The sequence below is a fragment of the Bactrocera latifrons genome, unplaced genomic scaffold, assembly GCF_001853355.1.
Source record: "Bactrocera latifrons isolate USDA-ARS-PBARC rearing strain unplaced genomic scaffold, ASM185335v1 scaffold_103, whole genome shotgun sequence".
NCBI classification, from domain to species: domain Eukaryota; kingdom Metazoa; phylum Arthropoda; class Insecta; order Diptera; family Tephritidae; genus Bactrocera; species Bactrocera latifrons.
This window is the reverse complement of record NW_017534442.1, coordinates 426,606-453,694: the sequence shown is the minus strand read 5'-3', so window position 1 is coordinate 453,694 and position 27,089 is coordinate 426,606. Positions and strand designations below refer to the sequence as shown.

General features: G+C 35.2%; 5 protein-coding genes across 8 annotated transcripts; 2 read left to right on the top strand and 3 right to left on the bottom strand.

The window, feature by feature from the left end:
• The first annotated feature begins 1,267 nt into the window (after positions 1-1,267).
• On the top strand, positions 1,268-18,348 carry LOC108968433 (probable dimethyladenosine transferase). 3 transcript variants are annotated; one of them, XM_018932495.1, is made up of 6 exons: positions 1,268-1,520; positions 1,590-1,731; positions 1,810-2,015; positions 17,024-17,205; positions 17,278-17,990; positions 18,051-18,348. In XM_018932495.1, exons 4-6 carry the CDS (start codon positions 17,148-17,150, stop codon positions 18,198-18,200), a joined length of 921 nt encoding a protein of 306 aa, XP_018788040.1. In that variant the 5' UTR covers positions 1,268-1,520; positions 1,590-1,731; positions 1,810-2,015; positions 17,024-17,147; the 3' UTR covers positions 18,201-18,348. The 3 variants fall into 3 exon arrangements, with proteins under 3 accessions (XP_018788040.1, XP_018788027.1, XP_018788032.1); XM_018932482.1 differs by having other exon boundaries at positions 17,021-17,205; XM_018932487.1 differs by having other exon boundaries at positions 1,590-2,015; positions 17,021-17,205.
• LOC108968452 (gamma-interferon-inducible lysosomal thiol reductase) lies at positions 4,716-9,440 on the bottom strand. Its single transcript, XM_018932505.1, has 5 exons — positions 8,990-9,440; positions 7,310-7,441; positions 5,268-5,429; positions 5,052-5,189; positions 4,716-4,985 (listed from the first exon to the last, which is right to left on the bottom strand). Exons 1-5 carry the CDS (start codon positions 9,089-9,091, stop codon positions 4,881-4,883), a joined length of 639 nt encoding a protein of 212 aa, XP_018788050.1. The 5' UTR covers positions 9,092-9,440; the 3' UTR covers positions 4,716-4,880.
• A 137-nt stretch (positions 18,349-18,485) lies between the features above and the next one.
• On the bottom strand, positions 18,486-22,353 carry LOC108968405 (SCY1-like protein 2). Its single transcript, XM_018932440.1, has 6 exons — positions 22,088-22,353; positions 21,426-22,025; positions 21,156-21,358; positions 20,182-21,074; positions 19,925-20,116; positions 18,486-19,864 (listed from the first exon to the last, which is right to left on the bottom strand). Exons 1-6 carry the CDS (start codon positions 22,218-22,220, stop codon positions 19,306-19,308), a joined length of 2,580 nt encoding a protein of 859 aa, XP_018787985.1. The 5' UTR covers positions 22,221-22,353; the 3' UTR covers positions 18,486-19,305.
• A 430-nt stretch (positions 22,354-22,783) lies between these two features.
• Positions 22,784-24,485, bottom strand: LOC108968419. 2 transcript variants are annotated; one of them, XM_018932469.1, is made up of 3 exons: positions 24,428-24,485; positions 23,111-24,231; positions 22,784-23,030 (listed from the first exon to the last, which is right to left on the bottom strand). In XM_018932469.1, the coding sequence occupies exons 2-3, from the start codon at positions 24,215-24,217 to the stop codon at positions 22,932-22,934; spliced, it is 1,206 nt and encodes a 401-aa protein (XP_018788014.1). In that variant the 5' UTR covers positions 24,218-24,231; positions 24,428-24,485; the 3' UTR covers positions 22,784-22,931. The 2 variants fall into 2 exon arrangements, with proteins under 2 accessions (XP_018788014.1, XP_018788005.1); XM_018932460.1 differs by lacking the exon at positions 24,428-24,485 and adding an exon at positions 24,294-24,385.
• Positions 24,486-24,876: 391 nt separating this feature from the next.
• On the top strand, positions 24,877-27,059 carry LOC108968410 (general transcription factor IIF subunit 1). Its single transcript, XM_018932448.1, has 5 exons — positions 24,877-24,998; positions 25,060-25,955; positions 26,023-26,231; positions 26,307-26,613; positions 26,682-27,059. Exons 1-5 carry the CDS (start codon positions 24,975-24,977, stop codon positions 26,890-26,892), a joined length of 1,647 nt encoding a protein of 548 aa, XP_018787993.1. The 5' UTR covers positions 24,877-24,974; the 3' UTR covers positions 26,893-27,059.
• The last annotated feature ends 30 nt before the right edge of the window (positions 27,060-27,089 follow it).

Sequence of the window (27,089 nt, the reverse complement as noted above, 5' to 3'; positions counted from 1 at the left end):
AGCTATACCCGTAAGTTCTATATATTATAATATAAATTCTTCTACAGCCAATATTCGTCCCACCGATTTTGCTACGCAGTTTTCAGCGAAGTGGTCTATGGATAGCAAGTTTAGTAGCAGCTCAAGAACCTCCGTTGTTCTTAAAGCTCCCGTTATGCACAGCGCAGCGAGCCTCTGAACCCTTTCTATTGACTTCCGGTAGGTGGATTTCGGTACGCCTGTCCACCATACTACTGCACCGTAGAACAGAATTGGTCTAACAATAGCTGTGTAGCACCAGTGCATGAGAGAGGAAGATAACCCCAGGATTTTTATAAAAATATATTCTTTAAAATTATCCATTAGTATAAAAGTGGGAATTTTATTTATGGTGGGAAGATAAAAGTTTGCACAGACAACAGATCGTTAAGCAAAATATGATAAACTTTGATATTAAATAGTGATAAAGATTCTCGCTGCGTACTATTTTACAGCAATATGAAATTATTAATTGATTTTTTCTAAACCTCCTAATATATAGTTTAGTCTAACATTGATAATATTAGTTCGTGATGAATAAAATTTATTTTTTTATTGCATTTTCCTATTATTTACAACCTCTCTTGTCACTATGGATGAACGCTTCCGCAGTTCAACCTCTTTAAGTGATTAACATATCTTGAACTGATTTTCTGATTTCACATATAAGTTAATACCACGGAGCGTTTGCGGAGAACCTGAAGTTTTTCGACTGATCATTCAATTAGTGCAACGTTCCATTTACTTTCAGTTCTCCAAATTCGTATTCCATATGCACGAATCGGTTTCAAAATGCTTGTATAAGTTAAGATAGCAAGTGTAGCCCCATCTGCAATTTCCTTGACTGCAGTGAGCGGCTCGATATTTCACCGGATAATGAGAATCATCACCACACAGCGCATGCGCTCTCACAACAACAGGAAATAATTGTTGCCTTGCTCACTAATCCATTTCAACCCGCAATGTGTCAATCGGTATATTCCTAACATGCTTGGTTGGTTGATCGTGAGATTGTTGGAAGGAAAGATCAGAATCTCACAACAACAACGATGCCTTGATCCGATCGAGTATCAATACATCGCGCTCTAACCGCAATGCGGTGCTTAAGAAGTAAGGAAATAATTGTTGCCTCGCTCACTAATCCAATTCAACCCGCAATGCGTCAATCGGTATATTTGTAAAATGCTTGGTTGGTTGATCGTGAGATKGAAAGGAAAGATCAGAATAAATTTGACTTGTGAACAATTAAGTCGTGGATTCTCTACCATTAACTTATATAAGATCACCTTATTCTTAAGACTTAGTTTCGATTTATTACCCCGTAACCAGTACATTTTTCTCGGCTTACTTTTAAGATGATCTTGTTTGGTTTTTATGTGTAGGTGCTATAACAGTCCTCTTCCGAATGAGATTGAATCTCCTATTTTCATGGCGAAGGTATCAAGCGATCAGGATTCTACTCCGTTCAGTTGTTGAACAGTTTCAGGGGCTTCGTTTGCAGAGTAAGCAGATGCAAGAATGGCGGTGTCGTTTACATATTTGGCAACAGTTATATAATATTTTATTATTAGCATGTCCCCAGTGAAAATCGTGTTAGTGTTGGGCCAAGCACGCTGCCTTGCGGAAGATCTGCTTTGACTTCGTGGTGTCGGATGTGTCATCATTAATTCTAGCGTAACAATATCTGTAATGTAGGTAGGACGTAGGAAATAGGTAAAGTGAAGCTGATAGTTTCATTTTTATTTTTAATGAACACAAATCTCGTCGATTACGGCGAATTGCTTCAAGTAGACACCTCACAACAGCAAAGATCGTTTTGTTTGACCCTGTGGAATGAATTAATTTTAATAATGATGGAATGACGTTGCCAAACATCACTTGTGCGCAAAAAAATCAACTTGGTAAATAATGGACACCCTATTATATACATCTCTATATCGGGTACAAATAGAAATAGAAAGTTTTCAAAGCGAGCGATTTTCTGCTGATCCAACAAGGTAAGCATACTTTTTCTTTACAAATAAACTTTTGAAATCGATCGAAAATTTTGGTCAATGGACATCAAATTATTAAAATAATTTCCGTTTTTTTTTTATTAAAAAGTGTATTCAAATTAAATACAATGACAAATTTTAAAGCCACCAATAATTACTATTTGCGAATACTTAAGGTGTTAGGTTAGTCTAGAGCCCTATAAAAATGTATATGCAAAAAGATTATAGTGATGCTTTCGACAATAATCGATGACGAATTTGGAGAAGACATCTTGTTATCCCTATTCAGGATATGTTCATAATAATCTTAAATATAAATGCCTTTATTGCATCTTTTTTTTATTGGCGTAGACACCGCTTACGGAGTTATAGCAGAGTTTACAACAGCGCGGCAGGCGTTTTCCCTTTTCGCTGTTTGTCGCCAATAGGTGATTTTAAGTGTAGCCAGGCCCTTCTCCACCTGGTCTATCCAACGGGGTGGAGGTATTCCTCTCCCTCTGCTTCCCCCGATGGGAACTGCATCGAATACTTTCAATGCTGGGGGTTTTCGTCCATTGGAACAACATTACCGTCAGCGTAGCTGCTATTTTTTAATTCGCTGAACTATGCAAACGTTGTCGTATATCACATATCACATCGTTCCATCAATTGCAGTATTCGCCGCAAAAATACGTGCAAAAGTCCATAAAATGACTTTTCTCTCGAAAACTCATAAGGCGACTCAGCAGATATTGTTATCGTCCCTCTGCACCATACCTGTATAGCAGGACGGGAATAATGAGTGACTTATAGAGTTTGACTTTTGTTCGTCGAGAGTGGACTTTACTTCTCAATTGTCGTCTTAGTCCGAAGTAGCACCGACTGGCAAAAGTTATTCTGCGTTGAATTGCGAGGTTTCGTTGTTGGTTTTTTCGCCCTCGTTTAATACCAGGGAAATGCATCACTTCAGTAAAATATCTCGTCAGCATGTCTTAATACCGTGCATTTTCACTCCCTTATGTTAATGTTGAGAACCATTCTTGAAATATTTATGTCTGTTTGTGCAATAATTCTACTAATGTTAATTGCTACGTAAATGCGGTGAATAGAAGATAAAAATTATGATGTAATAATCATAGAAAATTTTGAAATGTTCATAACCAAAGGCAAATATGTATGTACATTTTGTGGTTTCTCAATTTCCTCGACACATTCTTTCAATTACTCAATATTTTGTTTGCAATATTGTTGCGATATTTTGCAGTATGTTGCACAACTACCTATCTCTCTCTCTCTCTGTCTCTCTCTCATATGGATTTACGCGCACACGGCCACAGCTTGTTTAAGCATTGTTGTTTGCGGTTTCAGCGTATTATAAAGAGACAAAAAAGAATCGAGTAAGATTATACCGACCTTTTGCACAACTTATGACAATAATCATATTTAGGTCACTTACAACCTGTCTTAACGCATCGTAAAATCATAAAATCATAATTTTTTACACTTTTTTTAAGAAGTTATTGTTGGATTACATACAAATATTTGTTTCCACAATTACAAGCTGTGTTTTCGCTTCGTAATAACTTATATCTTTATGTCACAATATGAAACCCCTATTTAGATATACATAGATATATTGGATGTGGGTATATTAGGGTGATTCAAAAAAATTTTTTTTTTTCGTTTGGTACTCTGAAATATAGGTTCCTAGACACCTCTAAGGAAGCCTCCCCAAGAATGAGTTCTTAATTGTAACGGGAAGGTCCTCCTACTTACAATTTTCTATTTTTTCTTATTATCATATAGATTTTCCTTAGATTTTGTAGGAAATTGAATGCTCTACAAAAAAGGCATGTACGATTTTTTCGTAAACCCAACCGTTTAAAAGATATTGACAGGTAAAGTTTGAATATTTTTGGGAATTTTTTTTATTTCTTATGAATATTATAACCCAATGAACTTTATTATTATGAATGATGAAACTCATAGGTTTTTGGAGAGGATTTCTGAGAGGTGAATAGGAACCTATTTTTCAGAGTGCCAAACGGAATTTTTTTTTTTTTTTTTTGATTCACCCTAATTTGCATTGATGTTTGACGATGAATATCTCGTAAACGCTTAATCGAAAAGTCATAAGAGACCATTTTTATAGAGCAATGAATTTCCTACAAAACTATCAGTTTCATCATTAGACAGTGTGGTGCGCTCCGAATTCCTTTCGACCGGTCAAACAGTCAACAAGGAATACTATTTGAGTGTTATGCGTCGTTTGTGCGAAGCTATTAGTAATAAAATGCAACTTTTGGTTTTAGCACACCAATAACGCAACATCGCGTTCTGCATTGATGCTTCGTGAGTTTGTCGCAAAATTTTCAACCAATATCGTGCCGCAACCACCGTAATCGCCTGATTGAACCGCGTGTAACTTCTGGTTATTCAGCAAGTTCAAACGATCGATCCGGGGAAACCTGTTTGAGTTAATTCCTTAAACGTGGATCAGTACACGCATTGAAGGCTATTCCTGAAACTGACTTTAACAACTGCTTGGAGGATTGGAAAAATCGTATAATCGGAAAAGGGTTTTGGGGCCAAGGGAGATTGCTTTGACGTGGACGACACAAAAATTGAAGAATAAATTAAGAACTTTAAAATTATTAACAAAGTTTGACTATTTGTTTGTTAATGTAGAATTAGTATGATATTATATATTTACAAAAAAAAAAATTATAAAATTGTTTCATTTTATTTATAAACAAAAAACATTATTTCACTAAAAAATATACAATACATAATATAGTACACCGTTAAATACGTTTCTGCACACATTTTCAAAACTATGTAGCGTCAAACACACTGATCACTCCCCTTGCCGCTGCTCCTACGATCGACTCATTCGCTGCACGAATCGTTGACGATGCCGCGTTTCTGCAGCAGCGCACAAACGGTACCACGGAAGTCGTACTGCGAAGCATCCTGAAGCTGTTGATTGAAAACCTGTCGTGGGAAAACCCAGAAATGTTGTTATTTAAAAATATTATATAATCGAAAATATTCACTTACGCCATCGTAAATGATGGTCGGCACAAATGAGGGCGAATACTGGTTTGTCACCTGCTCTGCCAATAACTGCAACTGCGTGCCCACGTTCGTTTTCACACAACCGTCAACGTCGCTGCTGAGGCCCACCAAGTCGGTGCACTTGAAATCCATGGAATTACCGTAAATACGTTATGAATAAAAATTATTTTCGGAAATGTAAAACTTGTCTGGCCTTACTTCTTCCACATTCTGCTTATCGTTCGCCAACATTTGACAGATGGCAAAGCGCACTCGCTGATCCTGTGTACTTGGCTGATTCAAGACACACGATTGCAAACGATTGCCAGCACATTCTGCGGGTCCATGCTGGCAATAAAACTCGTTGCCATGGTTGACAGACTGTTGAAGAAAAATCGAACAATACATTGTATAAATAATCAACTTAAATTTATTCGTAGGCGCCCTGTAGGAAAACTATGAGAATAAAATAAATTGATGTGAGATCATAACAGATTGAAGATTTTTTTAGAGAGAGATTTGTGTCAAAATTACAATATAATGTTACAAAGTAGTCAAAAGCAAAGTGTCTGTTTAGTTTTGTCCTCTTTTGTATTGTGCACAATTTTTCGAATAAAAATTTCGGTGCTAATTGTTAGAATAATCTAAAACACAAAACTCGACGAGTTGTCGAGTTAAATTTCATCTTGATTGCTAATTGACCTGTAGGAGCCAAAAGAAACCCCACAATTTATTTAAATCCATCCCTAAGAGAGGGGAGGATCATAAAAAATACTCATCAAGGATCCTAAATCTAGTCCATTCATTAAATGGCCGAAGAACATAATGGTTGACTTATTACGATTTGCAACTATGTTTGTGTATCTCCTGTATCTCCATGCTTTCCAACAAGCATATCGTAATTGTAACGTTAAGTTTCAAAAGCAAAATCATTCACAGAACTTATACGGTAGAGGACAAAGCCAGATTTTGAATTAGACTACAGCTGGCTGAGAAGAACGGTAATATTTTGAAATTATTATTTCGGAAAACCAATGGGCATAGAGATCGATTTCAAAACTAACCTGCGATGCTGTTTTAAAAGATATTGTGGTGAAAGTAAAAGCTATCCAATTAGACCCATTCTTAACTTAAAAATTATCCCAATGATTACAAATAGGTGATAATAAGGGCTCATAGAAAAAATTTCTTGATTAAAAATCGTCATTGGATGATATCTCCAGATGGCATTAGAGAGATTTTAAGGCTAAGTTATTAATTTACATTTTAAGGCTTATATAGTGTTAGAATTTTCTAAAAAATAGATTTTTTTATTTTCTTAATGTACATACATATATGCACATATTTAACAATACACAAAGAAAATTTCAAATAATATTTTCGAAGTTACACGTAAATTTGAAAAGTCGTTTCAGAGTGCTTGGAAGTACAAGGCTAAACTGTAAACACGTTTTTCTTAAAATGAACGATTAGTCTCAAATTTTAACACGAGCATTCTTAAATCAATTTTTTTAGAAATTAATCGAAATTTTTTTCATATGGAAATTTTTTTTTAATAATTTAAGGTCAAAGCTCAATAATCGACTTTTTTTTAGAAAAAAAATATATATATATTTCTTCGATTAATTATTAGATTTAACATTACCTTAACGAAATATGTTTTATTTTTTAAGGGATTACATGGGTTTACGGGATTCAAATCCGATTTTTTTTATTATCTTAAAAAAAATATTCTACAACAACCTAAATTTTCAAATTGATCCGAGTAATGGTTTCGGAGATACAGTCTTGAGAACTTGTGCGCTCGAGACTGGCTAGGCTAAGTGCGGCGTTTTAAATGCGTTTTTCACGAAACTGTTTTTGAAGTCGGTTGACAAGATTTCTCGAGAACTACTCAACCGATCTTCATTTAGCAGGTCTTTTAGAGACAATTCTTAAAGACTGGGACGATGAAAATAAAATATATAATTTTTTATATGAGAAAAAAACAGTTGAAATAGGCTGCGTTTTACCCGAGGAAACCCATGTACCTCCTTAATTCAAAGGATTCCGTTCAGAGCTTCAGGAGATCAGCTGTAGTTTCTTTCCAAATAAATATTTTTACATATACTAAGTTTTAATATACAGTTAAAAGATGTATATTCAAAAGCTTTCTCAGAAAAAATCATATAAAAACATATAACCCCTTAATATGATGGGTTGTTTTTGCATTTTTTAATTTGAATTGGTTAAAAACATAATAAGTGATGTAAATAACTTACACGTGATTTCCCGAACGGCACCAGATTTACATTTAAGTTTTGTTTGAGATTTCCATAGGCTGGCGCCAGCTGCCTGCCCATGAATCGAATGCTGTCCGGACAAAGAGATTCATACAAAATGGTAACGTCAAGCTGGAATTAAAAACCAATACGTAAAAACGGCATCGGTTTTATTGCCTTGATGAAAAAGTTGTAAGCCGTAATGGATTAAAATTTCTACCAACATAAAGGTTAGTGGATACAGTTATATTCTCAGATAATATTTCGTGATATAATTCTCCTGCCGGCCTGTATCATTATAAGACTTATTTAAAAACACCTAAGCAACATAACGCCTACGTGGCCTCGTTTGCATTTTTGGAAAACATACATGTTTTAGAATCTGCTGGACCAGCTCAAAATAACGATACTTTTCAAAACTGCGTTAGTGTTATCAGTAATGCTAGATAGAAAACATATTTATTTCAAATACAACTTGTATTGTTCAAGTTTTCAAATAAGTAAAAAAATTCTCTAAACATTGACGGTTAACAACAGCTGCATTAACAGACAGTAAATTTGGTGAATATAAAAAGTATATGGTTTGTTTTCAATCAGAACGAAAAAATAAAATTATTCTGTTGCAAGGACTAAATTTCAAAAACAAAACCGCTTAAAAACAGTCGAATCCACATCGATCATATAAAAAAATACAAATTGTTTAACAAAGGTTCCACGCTTTTTAACTTTCTTACTTAAACAGTTAAAGAAACAGTTTTTAAACAACGCCTCAACTACAACTACTTTGGTTAATGTTTTGAGTATGGAACGTGTCAATGGTAGATTTGTACCAAAAAACTTGAATAGGTTATGTTAAATTCCAGCAACGTTTTGGGTATGATTTTTTGGCCAGCCACCGTATTCGACAGATTTTGCTACCTGTGATTTTTTTCTTTTAGCAAAATTGAAAATTACGCTCTGGGGAACGCGCCACTAGTCCATTGAACCAATTTATAGCAAACAAACAGCTGATAAACACACACTAATTGACATATGGAGATCAAATTTCACACGGACATAAAAATAATTTCAGCAATCTAGAATTCAATATTTATCTGAACTGTGTTTCAAATTGATTTAAGATTTAATTATCTTAAATTTCGTATTCGTCTGGATTTTATTCATCAAGAAAAAGCGATATTATTCCTCAAAAAGTCTTCTAGAAAATTTTTCACATAAAAATTTAATAGAAAGTTTGGCTTTCGCAGCTAGAATTAAAGTCATGATATGACATCGCTATTTTAAATAAATTTAGAAGTTAATGAGGCCTTAAGCTCTCACGACAAAGTTCTAAAAGGATTCTGAGTTTAACGATTTGGCTACGTCCCTTAAGGTACTTAAATACGCAAAAACACGAAATTGATGAAATTTTGATCAGTTGCTGAGTTTCTCTGAAACTCTTTCGCAAAAAGGGTACTAAAAACACAACTTATTTAAACTCGAATTTTCCCGATTGTTATGGATTATGGAACTTATAGTTTCCTAAAGAGGGCCTTTGCACTTTATAATATGAATTTTCCTATACATTTATTTTTTCGCAAACATTATCAATTTTTAAAAAAAGGCGTTAGAATTCGCTGCGGTCTAATGCGCTTATAATTAAATTCAGATATTTATTTAACGAAATTTTCACGCCTCTACCTTGTCTGCAGCAACACTTTGGCCGCCTTGTGCGCCCGCTAACACAACAAACACGAATTGGAGCAATAAAAGCACAGACCATTTAATTTCGGTTTTCAGCATTGCGACGAGTTTTGTTATAGAGCAGTAGCCGAAATCTTATAAGCTTAATGAGCAGCTAAGATTTACGAGCATCCGTCTTGGAGTAGTTATTTTATTTGATTTTTTTCTATTTTGTATTTTTATGAGTTCACTGCTACGTGGGAGCGCATAAAACACAGCAAATTTGAATTAATTTCGCGTAATCGAGCAAACAAATATTTTGTTAGTTTTTGAAAAAACAAAAGCTTTGTGTTTCCAATTCTTATTTTTTGCTTAAATTAACGGTACCGTTAAAAAAATCACTTTCGCATGCGCGTGCTAAAAAGGTTCCACGATGTGTTCACGTTTCGGCGCTACTCAAACGAATGAAGAACACATTTAGTGATTTCTGTAGTACATATGGTCGCTCATGACTACCGATGTCAACATCATCAACAACCAATAACAACAACAGTGGCATAAGCGCCAGTCGATGGCCAGTAAGCCTTTCTGTTCGGCGCTTAAGCTTACCCGCAAGCCTTGTCGTTAAGCCGGTTTCGAAGGTGCAACCGATGGACGAACGTTTACTCCGCGCAAAATGTAAATGTACGCGTATGTAAGTTCGTGCACATACATACGTACATATATTAAGACGAACATATGGAGCAAATCTCACTTTAGCGGCCGGTGAACGTGGGAAGAAACGAAGCACAGTGGTGTGAGCTCGTATATGATGGCTAAATTTTTTTTAACAGTTAGGAAAACAGAGCGTTTTTAGTTTGTATATTTTAAAGGCAAAAATAATCGTCTTTTAATCATCGTTTCATCTCGGCAACTATGTTAGTCAATCAGAATACCATAACCAATCCATAAGTACCGTAAAATTTTCTAGCGGCGCCAACCTCAGCAACTAACACTTTGTCACGAATTCAAACCAAAATGACAGAGTTTAATAATATTTTGACTCGAATAAATATTCTAATGAACTGCTCGGTTTCAAGAGTTTACGCCTTCACCATTGCTGCAATCGATTTTTTGGAAATAAACGATTTAAAAGCTATCTATTTGTAAGTATCATTTATGTGATTATTATTTCATGTTTGTCCAAACTCAGCGAAGTAAATAATGAAGATAAGAACTTTAAATAAATGAACGTTGTCAAAAATTGTCCAGGAAACCATAAATCAGAAAATTACAAAATCAGTGTATAATATCATATATAGCTTTGGGGTGTAATATGTCCTTAAAAATACATATACAGGACTCTCAATTAGATTTTTTTATGGCAAATTTGTCTGTTTGTTAACTGTCTGCCTGTCCGTCCATGCAAGCTGTAAAAATTGAGATATCTTGATGAATCTTGGTAAGCGCATTCCCTCGCTAATTTTTTTTTTTTTTTTAAGATGAGCGTATCCCCACCTTCTAACAAGTTTAATTTACATATCTCTTAAGCCATTTAAGCCGAAATTTTATAAGAACTCCTACCGACAGTGTGAAAATGGATGAAAATCCCTCTCTACATATAACGGTACTGCGCAGAACTACTTAAAGCACGATGAATAAATAACTAAATCCGCCAGACACATTAAATTTTACCCCCGAGATGGTGCGACAGATGGGCATGACACCGCCCACTTTTAGGTGAAAACTAATATGACGAGACCCGCCCGACTGATTTCAACCAAATTTTGGTACTTAACATTCCTCTAATATTTTTATGTTACAGTGTGAAATCGGACTACTCGTTGGTTCTTTCACTTTCCAGTACACAAACCAAGAGCAAGCAATATAACCGGATAAAACTTGGCACAAATAATGCGTCTAGGATATGCCACCTTATGGCCGAAAATTGTTCAAATCCAACTTAAATTGTTCAAGCCCCTACGTACCTAATATTTCAAACCCCTTACTTATGGTTAAAGTCTCAGATTTATAACTGAAATTCAGAGAGATTCCTTTCCTCGTAGTTTAAGGATTACTTTCCTCAAAGTCTGTGTATTACAAATGAGTTGAATCGGGTTAATACTTCACGTAGCCCCCGTATACCTAATATAAAGATTTCGAAAACCCGGGTGATGTTATACCGCATATATACGGACCAATATATGAGTTGTCTCAATCAAATTGAGAGTGTTCTTTTTTTTTTTTTTAACGGTGCATATTTTTGCTTTGAATAAATGAAATTGGGCGAAAAGTGTCCCTAAACCCATATAACTAGCAGGCCTTTTGTACCTGAAGGTACTTCCCTTTTTTAATTCTGGCAAGTTGCAAGGATATGAAAGGTTTAGTTATATGAACTAAGCTCCCCTTAATTGTTTTTAATAGTTAATGTCAGATAAATACGTTCATATTTTATCAAAACTTTCTTATGTTTGAGATTCTGGGACTTTCACAATATCTTCATCACTAGGCTTGTTTCAAAACTTTATTAGCTGATATGTAGCGCTATCAGGAGAACAATAATGCAATTTACTCTCACAAAGAGTAAAATAACAAAAAACTAAATAAACGGAAAACTATCAATTTTTTTTTTTTTTTTTTTTTTTTTTGCTTTTTAAGGCCCTTACCTCGCTCTGCGTGTCAGTTCATTTTGCAACAACGAAGCGCTGTAAACAAAGGGTAAGGAACAATTTCTCTTTAAAAAATGGTTACTGTTGCTTGACAACAAAGCGTAAAAAGATGAGAATTGCTGAACACATAGCTACCAATTATTATTAGACGTATGCAATTCTTTTATGTCGTCAGCATGTACTTCTTAAGCAAAAATATTTTAAATCAAGTAAACGTTTAAAAGTGTTGTTCGTTGACACCCATCGAATCACGATCATTCTATAGTTCTCTAAAGTAAGTTTTCTAATCAGAACAGATTCCGCAATGTAGATATTCTAAGTTTCTAAACAACGGTTTTTATTTTGTTCTGAATTTCATTTCCTTTAAAAATCAAGCGAACTTGCAGCAGCTAATAAGGAATATATTTTTAAACACGTCGTGTATTAGTTAACTTAAAATTTTTATTGAGTATTTTTCTTTTGAACCGAACCGAACCAATATTTTAAGTAGTTTTCGGTTCGGTTTACGCCCGAAAAGGAATCGATTTAAAGCCCTGGTTTGTATTACAGCCCTCAGTTTTTATTGCAGCTATATGCTATAGTGATCCAATATCGACGGTTCCGATAATACTTCAGAACAATATCTCAAAAGGCGAGAGACTAGTACCCGTATTACACACAGACTCACAGATATGGCCAAATCGACTCAGCTTTGCGTGCTGATCATTTATATATGTACATACACGGTTTGTCCGGAAAGTAGTAGAACTGATTTACTTCCGCCGCGACTGTACTTCGGAACGTGCGCACACCAACTAGATTCGGTAGAGAGCCTTATTAGCAAACGAACGAGCGACTGATCAGTTGTCTCCGAGTACCTAGAGAGTCAGGAAAAACATTTTCGCGCGTCGTGTTTCTCTGAGTGGTGCAAGCCGAAAAAGCAGCGTTCTAATGAACGAGCAGAGTTACGCGATTAAATTCTTTGTGAAACTCGGTAAATCTGCGACTCTGTCGTTTGATATGATCAAGCAGGCTTACCCAGATGTTGCTTTAGCAAGAGTGGTTTGTTTCGGTGGCACCAGGTCTTTTTGGAGGGCCGGGAAGAGTTCGCTGATGAAGACATCCGTTTAATTACCAATATGTTTAATTTTTCGAAATCTATCGTTCATAACATTGTGACGGAACACTTGAAAATGCGTAAGGTGTGCGCGAAGATGGACCCAAAAGTGTTCACTGACGATCAGAAACTGAGACGAGTGTGTCAAGAAAATTTGAACATGTGTGAAACTAATCCCCAACTAATCACTGGTGACAAGTCATGGATCTTTAAGTGTGATCCTGAAACAAAGCGATAATCTTCCGAATGGCACACGCCACAGAGGCGATCCAAGCAGCATTCATTTCGGCTCTCAAGGCGGTTCCGGAGAATGCCATCCTTGACACCTTCAATGCTTGGAAATCGCGCTGGCAGCGCTACATCGACGCAGACGGAGCCTATTTGGAAAGTTTTTAAAGAATTGTAACGATTGATTCAATATTTTTTTTAAATGGACTCAATCCTATTGCTTTCAGGACCAGCCCTGTATACATATAAATACTATATATTTCATAGACCCTCTGACTTTTTCTTTGAAGTGTTACAAACCCTCTTTAGGGTAAAAATATTATGCTAAATTATAAAAGGAGGCCAACATTATCAGCGAAAATACTTTTAACAACTTGTTGTTGTAAGGAGACTAACTATAGACCTTTTCTAATTGCATATTGTCTTTACGCTCTTCAAATTGAGATCAATGCGTTTTCAACCGATCGCCTTTTGCTTTAAAATCGAATCTTTCTCAATTTTGTAAGAAAGTGTTTGCGATTACTTTCAATAAAAAATTAGAACCGTTGGCATTTTCATCATCCGCAACCCACTGTGTTTAAAATATTATATATGTATATTTTTTTCCGTCCGATTATCGTAACAGTTATGCGTTGTCTAGATTTGATATAATCCGTTTTTTTATTAATTCTAAGGCAAGTTAATTCGAAGAAGGTCAAAAACTTCTTATCCACCGCACATTTGTTTCATCAATTAATAACTTATTTATTATTTTGCTTGTTATATAGCTTTCTTCTACATTCATATTCATATCTTTCAAAAATGTTTAGATTTTATCATTTCCCCTCGGATTGCGCTTCACAATGGACTTAAATAAATTTTTTCTCTTTCTGCTGTGTGTTTGCACTTTCTGTTTGTCAACTTTTTGGAATAAAATCAAAGTTTATACAAAGAAGCCTATTGTTAGTAGTGAAATTGTATTTGGCGAAAATAACGACGACTTATGTGGATGTATGTATGATGTAAACCTACTCTTTTATATATTTGTGCTTCAATTAGCACATTTTGGAATCTTTATTCATCTTAAAAGTATATTTTTAATATTCAATATCGGAGTCTTAAAGACAGTATGTGAGAACATATTCATACCCACGTAACGGTGAAAATTTTAACACCTGTTGAGATTGATTACCATGCAAACTTCGAAGGCTAAAACTCAAGATTTTGACGTCTGTTGAATTCTAAACTCTTTCCTTGGAGAGTTTGATCCGTCTAGTATTTTCACGTCTTACTTACAACTCCCAAAACTTTTGTTTGAAAGGTCACCAGCCATGGCTCGTACCTACATATCTTTCCCGATTCTCCATTATTCCTGCATATTATTATAACGGTTGTTTTTTAGGGTTTCATGGAGACAAAACTCTTTCAGTATTTTTGATAGCTATTACATGATTTATACTAAGTTTACTTTGTCACTTCAAGAAAAAAGACTTACTCCTGAACAACGTAAGTAAGTCGTGCAAAAACGATATGACCACCGATCCCGATTTTCACAAGAAAATTTTGTTTAGCAATGAAGCTCAATTTTAATTGAACGTGTCCGCTAATAAACAAATTTTTCGCATTTGGATTGATATTAATCCACAAGAATACCGAATTGAGATGTCGGTACATCTTATCAATCATTGGTTCATATATCTCTAAAAACTGAAGTCGGCCAATATGTTACAGTCAATGAGGAACCCTGTAGAGCCATAATAAATAAGCGCCGGCCCGAGACAATTTACCTCCGAAGAATAATGCCAAATTCTGTGCGCCTTTTAAGCATATTTCGCTTTAACAACTAAGTAAATGTAACAAAATATATAACTTTTGAAGATTATTCAGGTCATTTTATGTCTTAGTTTAATATTTACTTATTTTCGTGCCTTTATTTTCGAAAAAGCAGACACACCTTGTGTATTGTTAAGAGTTTGAGCCACTTCGTTCTCGATTGACAATGTTGGAAGTAAGTCTTTTTTGGCATATTGAAGAGTGCAGGTAGTTTTTGACGATAAGTTTCAATTAGGAAAAAAAATTAAAAAGAAAAGTCGAAAATTAAACATCTCTACTGAAATTAAAACATAACGGCACAATATGCGTTTTACTCCATTTTAAAGACCACATGTCAGAGATCAAGTGATTGGTGTGAGACTCAAATGCTGCAACACAGACGATGGGGGATGTAAACACTAAATTGTTATTCTTCTTTACTGGCGTAGACATCGCTTAAGCAATTATAGCCGTTTTAACAACAGCGCGCTATTCGTTTTTTCTTTTCGCTTTTTGAAGTCAATTCAAAATAACAAATGCAGTCAGGTCCGTCTCCAACTGACCTCTTCTACGGAGTGGAGTTCTTCCTCTTTCTCTGCTTCCATCGGCGGGTACTGAATCGAAAACATTCAAAGCTAGAGTGTTCTTTCCCATCAGAATGACATGTTCTAGCCAGCGCAGTCGTCTCTTGATTCGCTGAACTATGTCAATGTCGCCGTACAGCTCAACGTTCCATCAAATGAGATATTCACCTTTTCCAATGTGCAGAGAACCATGCATTTTTCGCAAAACCTTTTCCTGAATACCATGCCTCCGCACCATATAGCAGGGCGGGAATGATGAGGTACTTTTAGAGTTTGGTCGTTGTTTGTTCACTTTTCAACTGCCTACCCAGTCCAAAGTAGAACCCGTTGGCCAGAGCGATTCTACGTTGAGTTTCAAGGCCATGATATTGTTTTTGGTGTGGATGCTGATTCCAAGATAGACGTAATTATCTACGATCTCAATGTTATGACTGTCAACAGTGACGAGTGAGCCAAGTCGCGAATGGGATAGTGCATCTTTTTGTCTGAAACCTCCTTTGGTATCGAACGGCTCCGAAAAGCATTTCACGATCCTGATGGAGCTTTTGGTATTGCTCAACGCAGCCGAAGTAGCTTTGCGAGGATAACAAGTTCAGACATAGCGGCATAGAGGCAGTTCTTTTTCCTGAACGAAGGCGGCTTTAAAATTGACGAATGGTGTGTGTCGATGGAACATCTATTTTATCGTCAGATGTTACACTTTCACTGCCGTTGAGAATACTGAAGAAGTGTTCCTTCCATATCTTCAGTATACGCTCAACATCAGTCACTAAATCATTACCTTCCGATTGTCGTCTGTTCGTTTGCGATGTAGGCTGTTCGCTTTCTCTCCACTGCGACACGGCAGTCCTCACCGTACCAGCTGTTCTTTCAACCTTTCCTAAAATCAATGGTTTCGTTTGAAGCTTGAAATGCCGTCCCTTAGTTCCCTTACATCGAGTTGCTGATGAGTGCGTTTATATGTCGGTTGTGATTGTTATTCCTCGGCGCGGTTCCTTCCCTGTGTTTGTTGACGGGCGTGCTTTACTCTACAGATGCAGCCGCGTATCTTTGCCACAACAAGATAGTGGTCCGAGTAGATGTTAGGTCCATGGAGCGTGCACACGTCAAGGATACTGGAGACATGTTGTCCATCTATTACAATATGATCGGTTTTTGAACTTTTCGATCCGCAGGCAGATAAGTGGATTGAAGAATTTGCTTGTGCTCAAATCCAGTATTACATACAATCATATTTCGGTTGTTGTCGGAAAATAATTATGACTCCTCGGAATAGTGGAGTCATTACTTCAAATAGTTGTTATTTAAAAATATCTGTAGCGGTTAGTGCCATGCGGGAACTCATTGCCGGCATGATATGTTTCGTATGAGGTAATAGAGACTAAAAGACAACCGCGAAACCCTTTTAGCTTTAATTCACCGTCTTCGAATATATACAAACTATATATAATAAAATCGAAAAGAAAAACTAGCAAACAAATAAATTTACTTCAACCATATATTTAAATTTTTGTAATGATTTTATATTTAACAACCGATTCCCTTTAATGTACCTTTTCTTTCGACACATGCAGATACCGTATATCATATACGTTCTCTGCATTATGTTTAAAAATAATACTTACTGATTTTGGCGCCATCTAGCGCCAACATATTGTCAACAAATTTAGAATGTTGGCCACTCTGTTTTCTTTACACTCAGCAGGGAACTCCTCTCCAGCAACACATGGTTAAAAAACAAAACAAACCAATCGACGGAAATAAGTGAAATTCCTCACCATCAAAGACTAACTGAGTAATAGTTTTACTAATAAATAAATAGTAACACAATGCCGAAAATAAAAACTGAAAAGAAAAGTCGCATACACCAAGAGGTACAAAAGCAAGGTAAGTGTGATAAAAATATAATGTCTTCCTCACACTTTTATAGATGTTTACTTTACACTTATTTCCATCCAGGCATCGTGTTCAATAAGGATTTTGGCCAACATATACTTAAAAATCCTCTTGTCATACAGAGTATGCTAGAGAAGGCTGCATTGCGCAACACAGACACCGTTTTGGAAATCGGTCCCGGTACTGGTAATATGACCGTACGCATGTTGGAGCGAGCAAAAAAAGTCATTGCCTGTGAAATCGATACAAGATTAGCTGCGGAATTGCAAAAACGTGTGCAGGCTACGCCATTGCAACCGAAATTGCAAGTGCTAATCGGCGATTTCCTCAAAGCAGATTTGCCTTTCTTCGATTTGTGTATAGCCAACGTGCCTTATCAAATCAGTTCTCCACTGATTTTCAAATTATTGCTACACCGGCCACTATTTCGATGTGCCGTCCTAATGTTTCAGCGTGAGTTCGCGCAACGTTTAGTTGCCAAACCGGGTGATAAGCTGTATTGTCGCCTGAGCATCAATACCCAGTTGTTGGCACGCGTCGATATGTTAATGAAAGTTGGGAAAAATAATTTTAAACCACCCCCAAAGGTTGAGTCAAGTGTTGTGCGTTTGGAACCAAAGAATCCACCACCACCTGTCAATTTCACAGAATGGGATGGCTTAACACGTATCGCATTCCTGCGGAAGAATAAAACTCTAGGTGCGGCGTTCAAAATCAATTCGGTGCTTGAGATGTTGGAAAAGAATTACAAATTACATTTGTCGTTGCATAATAAAGTAAGCTTGAATTATTCTAAAATCGTAATTAAATAATGTAATTGTAATTTGTTATTACAGCCAATAGAGCCAGATTTTAACATGCAAGCCAAAGTTTCAGCCATTCTACAGAAGTTGGAAATGGAAAATTCGCGTGCACGTTCAATGGATTTGGACGATTTTATGAAATTGCTATTGGCTTTCAATTCCGAAGGCATACATTTCAACTAGTGAATAGTAAATTATTTTCAAAATGATTGACTTTAATTAATAAGGCGACAAAGCAATAAAATGCGGAAGGGATGACCATTAGCAATAAGTAATTGCTAACTTCTTGACGTCCTAACGTACAAATCTATAAGGAAATAAGCATTTTAAACGCATTTGTTGCATTTATTTGAGCGAAAGTTCAGTACATTCTGTTATAGGTTTATATTCATAATTATATATAGGGATATTTCTTAGATATGCTATATGTCTATAAATTTTATTAAGAAATTCTTTTTATATCTTTAGTTATTTGTATACACCATAGAATACATTTATTTAAAAGGGATAACACATGAACAGGTAAAAGATGTAGGGATATTTAAAAGGAGTTAAATTTTGCAATTACAATTTCATATAATGTTCAACACACACGATGATAGTTTAAAAACAGTAAAATTATTGGATTCACACCTAGGATTATTTACCTATTGAGTCATAGACCTACAATAGCTGTAATCTTTGTTGAATGGTTTTCCTTAGTCTAATACAACAATCAGTTCATGACTTTTTATTTATTTATTTACGTTCTTTTGTTTGTTCTCCTTAAACTGCCAATAATTTGGCAACGTGTGTAATGAAATTGTAAATATTATTGTTTGCAATCAAACGTCATAATCGAATTTCAACTTTCTTTACACCATTCGAAGTTACATGCATATGAAACGCCACCGTAAACTGTATGTAATTATAATGAAATCTACAATTATTATTTTTTGTTTATTAGGATTGCAGTACGAATACTTTGGCATTTAAAAACGCTAATGAAGTTCTTTCGTAAAATCAATGAAACCACGGCTACAGATATAAAAATGACATGCGAAATTTGCCCTTTAGTATGAGTACAACTAATATTTTTTTAACAAACTACAACAAAATAAAATTGCACTTTTTACACTGAAATATGCCTACAAGAAATAACTAAAACTTGCATGAGAAATACATGCGAATTAATTATTACACTTGTCATTATAAAAGTCCACACAGCTTTAAACGTATGCTATACGAAGCATTCCAGCTAACACGGTAAAATAATCTACACCAATCCGCATAGGTTAGCATTGGTCAATTAATTGAGAAAACTTAAAATATCTTGTTGTGATAATGTATTCAGATTCTTATTATCTTGTGACTGTTGCTGCGTGGTATTCTGTTGTGGTAGCAGTGGTGTTAAATTATTCATACTATTCAAAGCGTTGCCATTACTGGCACCAACACTGCCGCCACCACCACCATTAAATCCAGATGGATAAATATAATTCACTGCCGGTCTATGCATGCTGGCGTTAACGATTTTATTACTACCGCCGAAGGGATCTAAATTGTCCAAAGAGGATGCATTGTTATTACTATTACTGCTAATAGCCTGAGGCGAGGCTAACTGATGGTTCATAACTAAAGGATTTGCGCTATGCCAGTTGTTGGCCCAACTATCATTTGAGCGCGCTTGGTTGGGACTGGTCAAGTTGTTGCCACCACCACTAAATGCATACGGATTTACAATGGGGGAGGCTGCAGTTGTAGCTGTAGCAGCAGACTTCGGCGATGGGGAGTTGCTCAAATTGGTCAGATTCGAATTCATCAAAGAGGAAAGAATGTCTGGTTTGGGCGGTGCGTTGTGTGATATCCTATAAAAAATTATTAAAATATTAAGAAGTATCAGCAAAATACTTAAAAATAATACTCACTTAAGCACATCGTTGTTTGTTTTAAATTTTTGTTGTTGACCTGCTTGTGTTGTACTTATTTTTTTCGTTGGTTGCGTTATGGAGTAGCCCGAAAACATGTCATCGTCGCTGTTTACAGCGCTATTAAGACTTGTGTTTATTTTTGTACCTTGTTCCAATTCTGTAGCCAAAATCTCGGAAGCATCACGTGGCCTGCGGAAAAAGTATATGATCGTAAACACATCATAAATATAAAACTGCATTACTGAAAAACTCACTTGTTTTCTCTTTGGATAGTTGAGAGTTGCTCCAATTTCTCACGTTGTTCCTTCTCCACCCGACTGAACATTTCCTTAATTAGCGCCACAATAGTGTTGAACTGCGCGATGGTAAGACCGTTCTCAACGCAGAGTGGCATTAAAAACGGTATGCATTTATGCGCCATTACATCTTTAGTTATACCTAACTTAGTGTTGGTCATGGCGATTTTATAAATTCCAATTATAGCCATAATAATTGCAGGTTCGCGGCTTTGTATCTGCTGCAGGAAGGGCAATATTTCATCCAACACCAGCCACTTATCTAGATCTTCTAGTAGTTTACCAATCGATATCAAACAATTTACTTTCACCGACACATTGCTACTGTGCAAGCAGAGTTTCTTAATTCGTGGTATCACTGCGTTTTTCATGGCGTTGTAGTCAATCAAATTGGAAAACGTCGGTAACACACCTAAGCATAACTCTTGTATTTGCGGCATATCACATTCCAATGAGCGATAAAGCAGTGGTAGAACGTGTAGCTTAACTTCTTCAGCAGGTGTCAACTTAAGTAAGAGATCCATTTTTTGCATGAAAATTAAAAGTATTTGTATGGGATCTGTCAATTTGAAAATGGGTTTCAGATGAGGAAGGATGTGTTCACAATATTCTTTCTGACTACTCATCTCAGCAATGAGCAATACATTAGGTAAAACAAAAGGTATCATTGGCGAATTCACAAATTCTTTTACCAAATATGGCAATATGGAATGTAGGTTAACGCGATGCGGTAGTGTTGGTATGATTTGTGGAAGTCCTTTGTAGAATTTGGATTTTTGTAAATTATCCCATTGATAAAGGGAATCCAAGTAGCTCAGTGTCTTAACTCCAACGTCTTGGAAATATACTATCTGTTGGATTTATATACATTTTTATTATACATTTATAAAATGTGTTTAATATTTGTACATATATGCATATTTATTTCCTACCTGTTTCATTTCATGTAATTGAGGGCGCATATGTGGACTTGGATGCAACAAAGCTCTTAAGCTTTCGTTCAAATCGCTGGGAATACTATTCATTGGCGGGTACTTTCGTTGATTGAGATCGGCAGCGTATCGACGAAATGAACTATAATCACTACCAAACATTTTTAACGGTTTACCCGAATAAATTGTGAATATTAATACACCTGGCAAAGTAACAGTAATCTTAATTCTTTTTAACTATTACTAAATCAACTTTATATAGTTACATACCTAAAGAGAATAGGTCACTTTCGGTGCTATTTATAGCATTTAATGCTATTTCAGGGGCACAGTACTCCAAACTCGGTTGAGCTAGGACATGAACAGAAGTAGAGTACTCGCGGCATGGCCAAAAGGTTTTACCATCAGTCGCAGGCTGATTAGCTATGCAGAAGTCAAAACCAAATAATTTCCAGCTCCTATTTTTATTGATCACAATAGTTTCTGCGCATATATTACGGTGCACAATTTTGGCGTCATTATGTAAAAATGACAAACCGTCAAATAGTTGCAATAGTCCATGACGTATCTCAACATCATAGAGTTTTTTATCCGAACGTACAGAATCACCCACAACATTGGCCAACGAAGCGAATACTGGCTCCGTTGCAAACGCCAAGGAATCGCGTGACTCCTCAAGCGGATGTTGAACAGTCAACACGTGTGGATGTCGTATTTTTGTTAACTGTTGCACCCCACGTCTTAATGTTTCCAACATTGCTTCTCGATCATCTTTTGACCAGCGCTCCAACATTTTCTTTTCGAATACAAATACAGAGACTTCCTGTTTCGTGCTCTTCTTGTAGCCATTGTACACCTTCCACATAAGCCCTGATTAATAGTAAATTGTTAATAAATTGTATATTAGCCTTTTTACATAATAAATTACTCACCTACACCTGCTGTACACACCTGCTCCAGCACTTCATATTCTCTGGTGACGTTGTTCCCTGGAAGAACACCAGACAGCTGTGATACTGTCGTATGTACTGTTGAGTAAAATTTATTTATTACGTCCATGGCCATATCCAATTGGCTCTCCACAGATAACAAAAATTGCGGAAAACTAACACTGATATAAAGGAATTTACAGCCTTGTTTTGCAATGGAATTACTGATTTTTTCCTAACTTCGATGAAATCTTTGTTGTCTTTTTTATCTTCTCTTTCGTAAATTACTAATCGATAGAGAAAGGTGTATTCAGCGGATAATCAGCAGGGCTACCAAGTCTTCCATAAAATGATATTTGTTGACTTTCCAATAATAATTTACTCTTGAAATGTATAATTCATAAGTAATATTTTATACGCTATTTTAAACTGTATTGAAAAATAGTCATATTAAATAATTATCGCAACGTCTACCAATTACTAATTTTTAACCGTTTCTATTAAAAATGAGGACTATTTTTTTAAATTAGATAATTACTTTACTGTTTTCTCTATTATTTGAGTTAATGTAGTAATATTTATAAAAAATATTTTTGGTAAATGAATAGGTTAGATCCCCCAATGGAAATTATATATATTTTAATTTTTTCAATAATTTATATATTTAAAAAATATTTATTTTTTTTCTTCTTTGGGCAACCTAAACTATACATACCTTATTCTTTATTTGTTGATAGTAAGAAATATAATAATAAATTTTTTTAAATGAAGCTTACAATTATATACGTATGAAATATAATACGTATTCAAGCCTTAATTCATTTAATTTGATGTATTATATATTTAATCAACCAAATTCATAAACTAAGTATCCAAAACGTTTCATCAATTTTTGTTCACACTCCAGTCGAAACAAATTACTGCTACCTTTCAATTGCAGCTGAGCCTAGAAAATATTTTTGTTGAGATTAATTAATCATTAGAGGTACATATGTACAATCAGCTTATTTGTATGAAAGAATTTACCATTTCATTGTCACAATCTAATTTATTTGCATAAAAATTGAATGTAAGTGGCTTTGTACGGTTCCCGACAATGTCGTTGACATCTAAACACGGATTACTACCGTAATTGATAATGCAATCTTCTAAACTTATTTCATCCAAATGTACAGAGAGCAAAAACAATTTTTCAAATTCCAACTCGCTACGTACATAGCACGCATGAAAGTGCAACACACGTAACGTAGGTAATAAAGAAATGTAAACAAGCACATCGGAAAATGCCAAAGGATCGATGGCCAATACTAATTGCCTCAAATGGGTATGCATTCCAAAGTTAATAATTTTTGGAAATATTGCTGTAATGTCACGAGAAAATATCCCCTCAATGTGCCGAGTTTTGTGCAGCTCTCTGAGCTTATTGTGGAGTGAATCCAAATTGGCTGTCGCGTATAAATCAGTGATATTTAGCTCCTTCAAATGATGCAAATTCTTTAATTGTGGCGTAAAATAAGACAACTCACAAGAATTAACAACCAAATGGCTTAGAGTACAACATTCCAGAGCATCCTCTGCTAGTTGTGGATCCTTCATTTTAAAACTTTTCAAGACTAATGTATGTAATGGCAATTCTTTCAGTATCTGCTCTAAGTATTTAAATTGAAATGTATAACAGGAACTAAGAGTTAGTTGTTCCAATTGTTTCCACAATACAAAGCCTCCACCTGTAAATTTTCCATTTGGTCTCAGATGTCTTAGGTTGGGGAAAATATCATTTAAGATAGTTACAAATTCGTGTTCCAACATCTCTGAACTTGTCACAGTTATACAGAGGTTGTTTGTTTTGATAAATTTATATCCATTTAGCATACTAATCGCATCTTTGGAGTCAAGTTCGAGTTGTAGATTTTCTACATGTTGATGCACGACGCAAAAAAATTGTTGAAGCTCATGGAATTCGAGTGGCATATCAGGTGGTAACTTTAAACGCAATTGCCTCTTATATTTTGTTTTCCACATACTCCCAATAATATCAATTAAACTTTTATTGCAGAGTAAAAGTGCTATTTGTTCTTTCAATGATAAATATCGTAAAATTTGAATCCAGCAATCTTCATTCAAAGAATCCATAACTTCTAGTTGAACTAAAATAAAAATGAAGCTAATTAAAAACTATTTTAAAAACTTTATTTTTTGGAGATTTAACTTTTTTAACATAAAAAGTTCAGATGAACAAACATATATTGACAAAGCTAACGTATATCCTAAAGTTAAATTTGATTAAATAGATTAAATTTTGATATTTGATATATTTGACTAAATATATTAAAATAATATGACCATATTTTTGACATTTCTTCTCACAACAGCTGTTACAAAACAATATTATTGATATCAAGATACCGAAAAAAATTAACTAAATATTTATTATTTTGAAAGATAATTAGTTGTTTTCATCTGTTCTTTGGAACTGTATTTAATAGATATAGAGTAAAACACAATTCTTAAATTCTGCGAAATTTGTTTGTAATAAATATTGTTATATTATATAATCATCAAATTAACTTCTCAAATTTTAAAAATTTCGAATATATGCTAATACAAACATATTTTGTAATTAGTAATAGTTATTTAAAGCTTTGTGATAAATTTTATTAATTTCTATTCCTAAAACTGTACACTTACGAATTTTATATCCTTGGTAATAACTAAACTAAAATTGAGTAACTAAAAACACTTGACAACACTTTAACATTGTTTACTTCGGCTTTGCATATTTCATTATTTTGCATTCTTTATTGCTTCATCGTGCTGTACAAATCATTTGCATTTCGAATTATTTTGCAATAAAAGCCAAAAATTTTCGTTTTATATAGCCATTTTAATTATGGCGTCTATTGCTAAACCTGGAGTAAGTAAAGTAATAATATAATCTCAAATATTTAAATGAAAATACTCTGATCTCTTTTCAGTCAAGCGGCTCCAATGCCAGCAGTGCAACAGCATCCACGTCGACACCTGCCCCTCCAAGTAACATACAGGAATTCAATATTCGTGTGCCTAAAAATTTGCGAAAGAAGCATCATGTTATGCGTTTTAATGCCACATTGAATGTCGACTTTGCGCAATGGCGGGGAGTTAAAATGGAACGTGAAAATAATATGAAAGAATTTCGTGGTATGGAGGAAGATACTCCAAAATTTGGAGCAGGATCCGAATATAATCGTGATCTTCGCGAAGAAGTACGACGAAAAAAGTTCGGCATAATTGCCAAGAAATATAGACCCGAAGCGCAACCTTGGATTTTAAAAGTCGGTGGCAAAAGTGGTAAAAAATTTAAAGGGATTCGTGAGGGTGGTGTCAGTGAAAATGCTGCATTCTATGTATTCACTCATGCTCCAGATGGTGCAATAGAAGCATATCCATTGAACGAGTGGTATAATTTTCAACCGATACAGCGTTATAAATCTCTATCCGCTGAAGAAGCAGAACAGGAATTCGGACGAAGAAAGAAAGTTATGAATTATTTTTCGCTTATGTTGCGTAAGCGTTTGAAGGGCGACGAGGAAGAAGAACAGGACCCAGAGGAAGTGAAAATTAAAGGAGCAGCCAAGAAACCGAAAGAACTAAAGATCAGTGAAATGGATGAATGGATTGATTCTGATGAAGAGTCTGACTCGGATGAAGATGAAGAGAAGAAGAAGAAAGAAGAAGACAGCGATGAGGACGGTGGCAAGAAAAAGGGGAAAAAGGGTCTGCCGAAGAAGCCAAAGAAAAAACGTGACGTAGATGACGAAGCCTTTGAGGAATCGGATGATGGTGATGAGGAAGGACGAGAAATGGACTACGATACGGAGTCTAGCGAAGAGTACGCTCAATTTTTGTTTATAAACCTTTTTTGAAACGAGTACGAACATAATTTTTCGTATTTACAGTGAGCCAGATCCAGAGTCTAAATTGGACAAGGATATGAAATCAGTAGCTGAAGAGGATGCCCTGCGCAAATTGCTAACATCTGATGAAGAAGACGAAGAGGAGGAGAAGAAATCGGATGAATCTGATAAGGAAAAGGATAAAACTAAAGAAGAAGGAGGTAGCAAAGAAAAAAAGAAAACTAAAAAAGTCTCAAAAGACGAAAAGAAAGGTACATTAAGATAATTATAATAAATATAAAAGTAGATAGTGGCAAATCGCCAACTAAAATATTATTGTTTTTCAGAATCATCCAGTGATTTTAGTTCAGATAGTAGCGATTCTGAAGATGAAAGTAGCAGTAGTAAGAAAAAGGCAAAAGAGACGCCAAATATCAAGAATACAGTTAACAATAATTCACGTTCTGCAACACCAACTGGATCATCGCCTAATAGCGCAACTAAACGGAAAGTCAACAATAGCATGCCTAGTGATCTTACAGCTTCGGAGAACAGCAACAGCCCTGTAAGCACACCTGCGAAGCGTACCAAAACAGATACTACACCCATAGTGCCATCAACATTCGCCGGTGTAGTAAATGCTAACAATAAAGAGTAAGTGCTCTAATAGGAAATTTTTAATTTTTATAGAGTAATATCTTAATTTTATTGTATATTTTCAGTGATTACGGTATAACTGAAGAAGCTGTTCGTCGTTATTTAATGCGCAAACCTATGACGCCGACAGAGCTCTTGACGAAGTTCAAAAATAAAAAGACTGGAGTCTCTAGCGATCGTCTTGTGGAAACAATGACCCAAATCCTAAAGAAGATCAATCCTGTTAAACAAACCATTCAAAACAAGATGTACTTGAGCATCAAGCCAACAAAGTGATTGAAGTGTCCAACGATCGTGGTCTGATAAAGCATGCCGTAAAATTGTATATTTAAGATTGTGCAACATATTAGCTGTTAACCTAATTAGTTGTTTTACGCAGTGTTAATCAGTAAACAATGCGAAATAAAATAGATTTTTAACCAAATTGAAATTCTAACTTAAAACATGGCGTTGTTCAATATGAAAAAATAATA